General features: G+C 48.2%; 1 protein-coding gene across 1 annotated transcript; it reads left to right on the top strand.

Annotated features, from left to right (window-relative positions):
• Positions 1–108: 108 nt before the first annotated feature.
• Positions 109–10185, top strand: LOC135823824 (ATP-binding cassette sub-family F member 2-like). Its single transcript, XM_065336674.1, has 13 exons — positions 109–590; positions 2598–2722; positions 3210–3341; positions 4367–4563; positions 5096–5198; positions 5520–5615; positions 5807–5925; positions 6334–6424; positions 6884–6994; positions 7546–7608; positions 7975–8103; positions 8658–8861; positions 9234–10185. Exons 1-13 carry the CDS (start codon positions 266–268, stop codon positions 9339–9341), a joined length of 1803 nt encoding a protein of 600 aa, XP_065192746.1. The 5' UTR covers positions 109–265; the 3' UTR covers positions 9342–10185.
• Positions 10186–11160: the final 975 nt, after the last annotated feature.

Below are 11160 nucleotides of genomic sequence, written 5' to 3'. Positions count from 1 at the left end.
ACGTCAGTACACGTCGCGTCCATTTTCAAGACAAAAGCGAGGGAATCCCCACCCACGCGCCAGCACGTGGATGTTGCATGTGCATGTGAAACGCAGTCTTTCCTCGCGATTTTTGCGGAGGAACGTTCAATGAAGCTGGCTCCATCGGCCTCCGCGTTCTGCTTTGTTCTTTCCTTCTTCAGTTCTTGTTCGTTGTGGCGGAGTGCACAGTCCTTTGTTATCCAAGTTCAACAGATTTCTTTCTAGTAATAGACTGAACTTGAACATGCCGTCTGATGCAGCAAAGAAACGCGCTGCCAAGAAGAAGGCAGCGAGTTCTCAACGAGGCAAGGCAGCAGCGGCAGCAAAGAATGGAGACTCGCCCCCAGTGAATGGAAGCAGCGCTGCTGCTGATGGCGCAGCAACAGCCTTAGCACAGTTAGCCCTCAGCGACCGCTCATGCACTGGCGTCCTGGCATCGCATGCCGCATCCCGTGATCTTCATATCGATTCGTTCTGTCTGACTTCGCATGGAATGGAATTGTTTTCAGACACCAGAATTGAGCTGAACAGTGGACGGCGTTACGGTTTGCTCGGCCTGAATGGATGTGGTAAGTTAGTCCTGGTGGGGCCGGTAGATCTTACACTAGAAATTAGATGGTTACTTCACCGCATTTACCATTCGCCATGCTTTGAATATTGGTGACGAGTCGCCTAAAAGTAAAAGTTTCAACCATTTTGAACCATTGTACTTCAGCTTGGATACGTGCGTGCATCCACTTGTCAGTAGGCGTGTGTGAATGGTTGTATTATTGTACATGTATGTACATTGTAGGTATAATGTGCGTGTGTGTGTGTGTGTATATGTATATGTGGTGGTGGTGGTGCGTGCGTGTGTGTGTGTGTGTGTGTGTGTGTGTGTGTGTGTGTGTGTGTGTGTGTGTGTGTGTGTGTGTGTACGCTCCATGAGTCCCCAGCATCTAGCCAAGCGCTGGAAATACCAAAATACCCAGTGTGTGAACAGAGGATACAAAGAAATTCCAACCAGTATACAAAGGTCGCCACTGACATGTCCACAACCATTTTCTGTCCAGTTTTTCTGCGCGCCTGCTTTTAGCAGGTGGAAAGCAGCTTGTCTTTTACTGATATTGAAGCCACTTTTTACCGATGGAAACTAATGGAGGGACACACAAGGGCTGTTATTCATCTGTAATGGCCGTGATAAAGTAGTAGCAAGTGTGTTTCAGCAGTCAGGCTGAGCTTTGAGTGGACTCCGAAATGTTCCGTTTTGGAGCCACCTCTGTGACACCACGAATTTGATACGCGGAACGTGAGAAATTTGAAGGTTGGGGCCATACTGGAACTTCTCAGCTTGGTGGACTTTGGCCTCGTTCCAATCTTTGACCGGTTGGCATCCTTCCAAAAACTTAGTTTGGCTGCACTATCTGCGCAGATGAGTTTTTGGGTCAATGAATCTCTGCTATCAAACTATGTGTATCCCGGAAAGGCGCTGTCCGTTCCACCGAACCCAGTTGTTCCTTTCTCCTGGTTTTTGCCTGTTGAATACATCCAAACTCAAGAGATATGAGCTCCCGAGAGTGTGAAACTCCTGCTGGGTTTCTGTATCTACCCCCGGGGGAAATCGCGGAAAGATAGCTCAAACTCTTATTTTCGGTCAATATTGGCACTATTCGCGGCAAAATTGCGGGGAATTTGCAACAATATGTGCAAATATAGCAAGCGGAATGGCTAATCTATTGGTTTGCGTGCCAGAAAACTACCTATTTTAGTAGTATGTTACTGTACTACAGTAGAGTTGAGCGCTGAAGAACGTGGAGCCCAAGAATGTCCGGCTTGAAATTCTAAGAACGCTACTGCCTAAAGTTAAGAACATTGGTGTTAGTGTTCTGGGAGCTTGTGGGATACATATGATTCAGTACGGATTGTTTTTAGGAACGTGTTATAAGAACGCAGCCAGATTGCTGAAAAGATAGGAACGTCCCAGGCTAGCCCCTTGGAAGCAACGTTCTTGGGCACGCGACTCTACTGTACGGCCTGGTGGTAACTGTACGCTAGGGAGCGCCCTGCACATACTTAGTATGCGGGAGTACCAGTGTCGTGAACGGCTTACACTCTGCCTCACAGCCCAACACTGCACTGGTGTGTAGCGCAACAAAAATCGCAGAAAACGTGTTTTTTTAACAAATTGCGAAATTTGCAGGGAAAAATGCGGCCGCGGAATCCCAATTTTCTACGGGCTCAGCTGTATGCCTGGCAGGTGGCAAAACTCGCATCACCGAATGCAGTCTTGACCTTGTATGTGTTCCAGGAACATTTAGTGGGCAATGGAGACTCTAAAATAGCACGTCCTAAAGAGAAGTGCTCAAAATCTGTAGCAGCTCAGGACTACGTGTCAAATGCCCTTCATTGTGTGCTGGACAAAACCTACTTGTGGGTGTGGATCGCCTGGTTTAGAGTTTTTATCGAAACCTTTGCGTAGGAGGCCCTGTATACAGTAACAGAGCTACACACTCTTGGGAGGTTCTGTACTCTTCGAAGCATGATTACAGTGACTTCATCGTCCTGTGCTCTCCTGTCGTTTTATGTTTTCCTATTAGGCAAGAGTAGCTTGTTGGAGTGCCTTGGTAATCGCGAGGTGGACATCCCAAGTCACATGGACATCTTCATGCTGCGTTCGGAAATCGATGCCAGTGACAAAACCGCACTGGAAGCAGTTATGGAGGTGAGTGCACACTTTGCCTGGCCGTGGCGCTGCAGTGCAAGCCTCGTTTACCCACTCTGTTAGTCTCTCACACGCACACACACACACACACACACACACACACACACACACACACACACACACACTCTCTCTCTCTCTCTCTCTCTCTCTCTCTCTCTCTCTCTCTCATGTGTTCTGTCAACTAACACTTTTGGCCAGTTATTTTCTATTTGCAACATGTGTCCATATAATTACACTTTTGTGGTGAGCCAGTAACGAGTTATTCCCTCTTCAGCAACAAATGTGCTGGACATTGACTGATCCTTCTCACAGGGGAATACCGTTCTATCCAATCCATCCGATCTATCGAATCAGATTTCCCAGAATGTGTTTAGCTGTTTAAATTTGCCCAGTGTTATTCGGCTAGCCAATGTGTTCCAGAGCTTGTGATCACCCAGGGTTTGTGTTGTGTGCATGTGTTGGTGTGCTCATCTGTGACTGTGTCTAGGTTGACTCTGAGCGGGCCCGTCTTGAGGTTGAGGTGCAAGAGTGCATTGATTCCGGTGACGGCGAGAGTGATCGCCTGATGGACCTGTACGAACGCCTGGACGAAATGGATGCTTCTACTGCCGAGGCAAAGGTACGGCTGCCGTTGAGATGCAATAATGAAAATACCTCCATTTTGTCCGCCGGTGTGTGGTATGTTCCCTCCCTCTTCTCTCTCATGTTTGTGTGTACGCGTAGGTATGTGAGTGTTGAAGTCGTCCCGTTCGCTTCATTTTCTCTTGCTGGTGATCACCACGTGGCTGGAATCGAGTAGTGTAGAGTGTTTGTTCATGGCCCATTCCTGTTTTCATTTCATCTGCTGTGATTGAAACATTGCATGACCATTGCAATCATCTAATGACTTTAGGCAAAATCTGATTTCAGCAACTACCCATGGAACCAACTTATTATGGTCTTTGAACACTGGTGATCACTGACACCAGCTTGACCCTTTCTATACGTTTGGTGTCAACGAGTAGTTCTCTTACAGACCAAAACGGGCAAAGCATTGCAGTCTGCAGACTGTGGGTCTTCCATGTGTAGTATGGTGGGTCCACAACTCCGAGGGTGTGCAACTCTGATCCCCTATTAGTGTTGTGCTCGTGCGCGCTGCCATCATTACAATGATATTGAAATGATGCTGAAGCTGACCGGATTTTTACCGTCCTCCAGTTTTTATTTCATGCAGAATTTAGTGGGTTCGTGGGCAGTGCTTGTACGCAACGCATCACACACACTGAACCTAGAAGGCGCTGACAACACGTGCCGCACATGCTGATGGCACTCACACACACACACACACATACACTTGTACTTGTACGCAACTCATCACTGCCATGACTGGTCATTCGAGTCTCCCCTGAAGGAGAGAGAGATTCAAAAGGGATCTTGGAAACCACACACACCACACACACACGCGTGCGCGCACATACATACACACACACACACACACACACACACACACACACACACACACACAATCACACAATGTTATACATATCACCACAAGCTATAGTTGCAGGTGTGCTGTCTTAACCTGCTACAGGTGAGAAGATTGTAGAAATGCCATCAAAAGGTGTTAACCATGACATGTTGTGTACGTGTGTGTTGTCCTAAAAGGCTGCACACATCCTATATGGTCTTGGGTTTACGCGAGCCATGCAAACGACGGCAACCAGAGACTTCTCCGGAGGTTGGCGGATGCGAATCGGACTTGCCCGTGCTCTGTTCGTGAAGCCACACATACTGTTGTTGGACGAACCGACTAACCATCTGGATCTGGAGGCGTGCGTGTGGCTCGAGGAGGAGCTGAAAACGTAAGCATTGTTCCTACTTAGTTTTCCGTGTGCTCCTGCAGTCCGATGCCTATCCAGCGTGTGGGTATACAAGCAGTATGATGTGTGTTGTATATGTACTCCTATTGATGTGATGTGCTGATGGCTATCCTGGGTCGTAGCCAGGATTTTGCGCTGCCCATCTCTATGTATGCGCTGAACATAGTGTCCTACCGAGGAAGAATCCTGATTAGATGCTTGGGCTTGGACTCCATGGGCACATAATCAGCTTAGGCCAGTACTGGCTAGTTCCCTGTTGCATGTGTCAAGTTTCGTGGCGAAGTTATTTTAGAATAGTTGTGAAACCCATGTGCTTTCATTTCCCTTTTCTTGTGTGGATGTCTCTTGTTGGGGCCAAACTGGGGTGGAGATGATCTACGCTTTGCTAGCTGTTTCCATGAAGATTTGTTGGATGTGTACTCTTGTGCAAGTGCTGTAACAACGCTGTTCTCTTTGCTGGTATTCCTTCAGAGTACATTAATAATTTGCTTTGTTGCTGTGCCATGGTGTGTAGGTATCGGCGAATTCTCGTGCTCGTCTCTCACTCGCAAGATTTCCTCAATGGTGTGTGCACCAACATCATCCACTGTCACAATCAGAAGCTTAAATTCTATGGTGTAAGGACAATTCCTTTTGCTACCCATCAAGAACTTTCTCCAGAGCTCTCTCCCTCTGTTTCTCTCTTTCTCTGGAGCTTTTTTCTCTCCAGAGCCCTAGCGCTCTCTTCTTGAGCTCTCTCTCTCTCTCTCTCTCTCTCTCTCTCTCTCTCTCTCTCTCTCTCTCTCTCTCTCTCTCTCTCTCTCTCTCTCTCTCTCTCTCTCTCTTGCATCCGTCAGCTTTAGATTTGGAGAATATCTGCTAGGATATGACTGAGGGAGGCTTTCCACGACATTTGTATTGAGCTTGTATTGTATTATTGTTTTGAATTCTGCATATAGGGAAACTACGATTCGTATGTCAAGACCCGCTCTGAGTTGGAGGAAAACCAGATGAAGCAGTACCAATGGGAACAAGACCAGATTAGCCACATGAAGGTAAGACAGATCTGCTTGCTCACATATGGCCGTATGGCCGTGAGGTTGCGCAGACGATGCGTGTGCAGCAACCACCGCCTTGTACATGTACTGATGTTATTGCTCAATTATTCTTGCCGGCGTTTTGTTTGACCGTGCTGTTGTTCGTATGTGTGTGTGTACATGGTGTGTACATGGTGTGTATTCTGCAGGACTACATTGCCCGATTCGGTCACGGAAGTGCCAAACTGGCCCGTCAGGCTCAGAGTAAGGAGAAGACGCTGAAGAAGATGGTTGAAGGTGGCCTGACAGAGAAGGTCGCTACAGACAAGTAAGTAGTCTACTGTCCTCTCTCTCTCTATCTCTCTCTCTCTCTCTCTCTCTCTCTCTCTCTCTCTCATTCTTCTCCTCTGTTGCCTTTGATGCGAGTTGTTCTCTTACTAATTGAGTTTTTGTGTCCTGCTTCATCCCATCTTAGTCAGGTGCAAAGCGTCACCTCCAGCCACTTACTGTAATGATACGAATGATGCGTCTTTGTTTTTTGTACTCCATATTCCTGAGTGGACGGAGGTGTTTCTGAGATGGTGCAATCATGTACATAGATCAACTGTTCGTAGTCCCACAAGGCTGGTCTGCATGCCCTGCCGTGGTGATTTCTTGCCTTGTCAGTTCACTCCCCGTTAGGTATCGTGTGACTGTTTGTTCACCTGATTGCCTGCTTATCCTATCCTGTGCGTAGGTTGTTCACATTTGCATTCCCCGACTGTGGCAAGCTTCCTCCCCCAGTTGTCATGGTACAGAACGTCCACTTCAGATACGGTGATGACAAGGTGAGATCCCGCTGTGTGTGCTGCCCATGCTGGGAACAAGATAGCACCATTGCTGCTGGCCCAGCATCACCTGATCGTGACGATGTGTCTTGTGTGTGTGTGTGTGTATGTGTATGTGTGTGTGTGTTGGAATGGCAAATTGTGTTGCAGTGCATTGCAGTTATGCCTTCTGTATAGCTGTACTCCATCAATTGTATGACTTTACTCAGTCTGAACCAAATGAGAAAGAGAAAGAGGGCCAGCTTGGATTCATCATAACTCAAAGTTTCATGCTACTGCAATCATCAGATGACTGATACTGAAACCTGAGACTATTCTATGAATAGATCATGCGTGATGCTTCATGAGCCTGAGCCAGATATGAATGTGCACAGCAGTATTTCTCTGTATCGTATAGAATTCTCTAATGCTGGCATTAAGTTTTCCCAACCCGCTCTTACCGATGTCTTCACTGTGCAGCCATGGCTCTACAAGGACCTGGAGTTTGGTATCGATTTGGACACTCGTATTGCCCTGGTGGGGCCGAATGGGGCTGGAAAGTCCACTTTGCTCAAGCTGCTTGACGGAGAGGTATGCATGCTACCGTGTAGTTGATGATGACCTGCTGCTGGTCTTCTGGCAGTATTGCATGCTACTGTGTGTGTGTGCGTGTGTGTGTGCAAAGGCAGACCGTGTCCCTGTATCCAAGAAACAGAACTTAGGCATGTTCATTACATCCTCTCCGTGCCCTTCGCTGATTTTGTAATTACCAGTATGTCTTCATTTGGTGTGTTTTGTATCAGTATGGAGTGCCACTACCAAAGTTATGCAATTACGTCATAGCTTCTGCACATGTACTGGCACTCCATACAAAACGTCATTTGGTGTGTGTGTTTTGTATGGAGTGCCAGTGCATGTGCAGAAGCTATGCGATTACGTCATCGTTGGTGTGTTTTGTCTGTGGTGACAGTACAAGCACTGGTTTGCCACTCCATACGAAGCGTAGTCCATGATGTCATCCACCTAACCTCTATACTAGTGACCACTATGCTTGAGTCACACCACTGCTGTAGAAATTTACCTTGAATAATGCTCTTCTAAGAGACATCTGTTTTCACGTGTTTGTTTGTTTGTGGCTGTAGCTTGTGCCCAATGATGGTATCATTCGCCGACATGGACACTTGCGCATTCGCAGATTCCATCAGGTACGGACTGTCTCTAAAATCTTTCCCGTTCCGTTTCGTTTGCATACCATGAAGGCATTATTGGCACCACTTCTTTTGTCAATGTTGGGTGGACAGGGGAATGGAGTGCAACTTTGCCAGTGTCTTGGTAATGCTGGTGTCTACTAGTGTTGATATGGTGATCACAATATCCTGTCTTAAGCACTCCAGTGTTAGGTGCAATCACTCAGCACTGCCTTGTATTGGCATTGCCCTTGTGCAGTACACACACACACACACACAAACACCGGGGCCAGATTCCGCTTCCGCCTTCCTGTGCGCCAGGCTTGATAATATCGGTGTTGGTAATTTTTTGACTCTGCCATTCCGTCCTGCTGTACCCGATAGCATTTGCAAGACATGCTGGACTTGGACATGTCTGCAGTCGACTGGATGATGAAGTGCTTTCCGGATGTGAAAGAAATTGAGGACATGCGCCGCTCTATCGGCCGCTTCGCTCTCACCGGCAAACAGCAGGTACTGTACTGGTGCCATTCGGGGCTCCGAGGGGGGGGGGGGGGGGGGGCTCGCAAGTGGAGTAGTTGAAGTGCTGTTGTGGGGTACGAGTGTGCACTGTCCTTCAGGGGGGCTGGCTATTGTGTATGTGGACCGTATTTCCCCGGTTATATGTCGCACCCCCACTTTCAGTTTGGAGCCATTATTATTGTTTCAATATATTTACCTAAGCAGGATGTCACACTCGATTGTATGTCGCATTCGCTTCCTTGGCCTTGAAGTTTTGTGTAAAAAGGTGCGACTTATACTAGTATACGATACTTGCCCAGCGCATAACGTGTCGGTTGTCATTGCATGGTGTGCATAGGACTTGCTCTTCTGTGCTCCCAAGCATGTGCATGTAGCTATAACTTGGCCCTAGTTCCTCTAGGCTCGCCGATCCATCGCCACGGGTAGTCACAATAAAGCTGGTGTTGGTTAGGCTCCACCAGGAGCATTCATGCTTGTCTAATTCTTGTGACGTGTGTTGTCTTTGGTTTGTGTGCTGCACGGTTGCTTCTTCTTGGCTGGCTCAGATGTGCGCCATGAGTAAGCTGTCTGATGGCCAGCGGTGCCGTGTCGTGTTTGCCTGGCTCGCCTGGAACAGTCCTCACCTGTTGCTGCTGGACGAACCCACCAACCATCTTGACATTGAGACGATCGACGCTCTCGCCGACGCCATCAACCACTTTGAGGGTGGCATGGTCCTCGTTAGCCACGACTTCCGACTCATCAGTCAGGTGAGAGCAGCGTTTCTGTGGCGTGTGTGATGCGCTGTGTGCTGTGTCAGGCTGTGTGCTGATTTTTACTAATACTATCTATCAGTGGTGACAGTATGCACTGTCTGCCATGTGCATGTGCGTGTTCCATATTGACCGGTATGGATGCTAATTCCTCCCCGGTGTCTTTGAAATGTGCATCCGTCAGGGAGTGTGGAATCAATGATTCAATGTGGGGTGGGACTTGTCAGAGAGTTAAAAAAAAGAATTCTCTACTTCGCTTCTCGTATGTCTGTTTCTCTACCGTGCCTTTGATTACTACTAACTGGTGTGGGTGTGGGTGTGCCTACATGTAATACTTGTTCTTTGCATGTGTTCCTTGGTTTGTTGCAGGTGGCCAAGGAAATCTGGGTGTGTGAGCACCAGACAATACGTCCCTGGACAAGTGGCATTCAGGCCTATAAGGAGTCTCTACGCGGCAAGGTCATGAAGAAGCTGTAATTGAAACATGGTCGCTCCGGAGTCTCTGTCCATGCCCACCGCCGTGACGTGGTGCAATAGTGTTGTGTACATGTACTAGTATTGAGCAGGCTCTCGTCCTGCCTAGAGTGTTCGCTCCGTCGTCCATGGCTGATACAGGCTCAGCGCATTTGCAGGGGTGTGCCATGTGCACTCCCTGCTGCTCTGTCCATCTCCTGTCCGTCATCCCCGTGCCATCACTGTCTGACTCTCGCCTGGACGACGTCATCAGACCCAACCGGTCGAGTGACCTTGGTGTCGAGGGGTGCGCTGTGCTGTACTGTTTCGTCTGTCGCGCGGTGTACCTGTTCCGTCGCCCGCTGGCAGCAACTCTGCAGAAGACCATGTGCGTCTTCTTAGTGCCTTTGTCCTGGCATAGAGTATTTATTTTAGTGACCTGGCATCTCTCCTCTGCCAGTTCCTCTCTGCATCTCAGCTGGAATAAATTATTCTCTACTCTGGTGTGTTCTTGTCCACGTCCACGGCGACCTGTGGGGACCTCATTTCGCTCTGCCTTGCCACTGTTTGTCTTTCTGGGCAGGTTCTGCACTTTGCCTGCGTTCTCATTGCTATTATTATTATTATTTGGTGGCATGCCATTTCTACGTGTTTCTTATTTATTTGGAGTCATCTGAATAGTGCAGCTGGTCCCGGCGCGCACCCACTCACTGTCTTCTGTCTGCGGGTTGATGTGGATATGTGTGTTCATGTTCATCTGTGTTGTGGCTTCTGCTGGGTTGTATTGTAGGCTTTTCTCTTGGTCTACTTTATCTGTTGCTTATCGACCTCTTGTGAGCTGTGGCTGTTTCTTCCTCCTTGTCCTGGACTCGTCTGGCTTTTGATGTTCTGTCTCAGTTGCAGATGATGCACTGTGCAGGTGCACGCATGTGTGTGGGTGTGGTGGTGGGTGGGTGCACGCAGGTGGAAGTGTGGTGGTGGGTGTGTTTGTGTGAGTGAGTGAGTAGGCCAGTAGATCTACTGGCAGTAGCTAGCCTACTATAAGGCCGGCCAATGTGACTGAAACTGCACAGGCTAGGAAAGTCTGCAGTCCAGGAAAACAGTTTGCTGTTTGGATTTGTTCTTCGCCATGCGCCAGTGAGTACAGCCAAGAGCAAGAGGGGTTACTTTTGTGCTCTTGCCAAGAGATAAGCTTGGGAGATTTTTTTACTCTTTAATACAGTAACATCTAGAGAAGCCCCTGCCTGGCCTAGCGCCTGGGAGCTAATTTTACTTTTGGTAAAGACACATCTCGTCGTCCGGAGGACCGGGAGTCCGGGACCTTGTAGATGATCATCTCTGTCATCAACAACATGCATGATGGCGATCTTGTTGTGGCTATCTGCACTGTCACAGTCTGTGAGTGTGACCAGTGCTAGTGACTTCTTGACTGAGTTCTTGTACAAGACACACACACAATCATTAGTACGGAGCATCAGCAAATCGAATTTTCGATTTGATTATTCGAATGGCAAAGAGAAAATCAGACCGAAAATTCGAATGAAAAAGAGGTTCAGCATGTAGCGCACTCCAGTATTTTCGAATCGAGTTCTCTAGCCTGAGTAGTTGAGGACTGGGATTTTGAGATGTGCAATGGCTGCGTTTGTTGCAGAGCAAGTCGATTTGTTGGATTCGCTTCTCTTCCTTGAGTTCACTGAAGGTCACCTGGACAGAACGGAGTTGCTGCTGTTTCTCATTGCCGTTGAGGATGACGCGAAGCGGCGGATGCTTCATCCGACTCAGGCTATTGGCGATAGGATCTCTCTTGGAGACCCCTTGAAAAGGCGGATCTCGGCCGAGCTCC

This window comes from Sycon ciliatum, chromosome 8 (assembly GCF_964019385.1).
Source record: "Sycon ciliatum chromosome 8, ocSycCili1.1, whole genome shotgun sequence".
NCBI classification, from domain to species: domain Eukaryota; kingdom Metazoa; phylum Porifera; class Calcarea; order Leucosolenida; family Sycettidae; genus Sycon; species Sycon ciliatum.
This window is presented reverse-complemented; position numbering and strand designations above follow the sequence as displayed.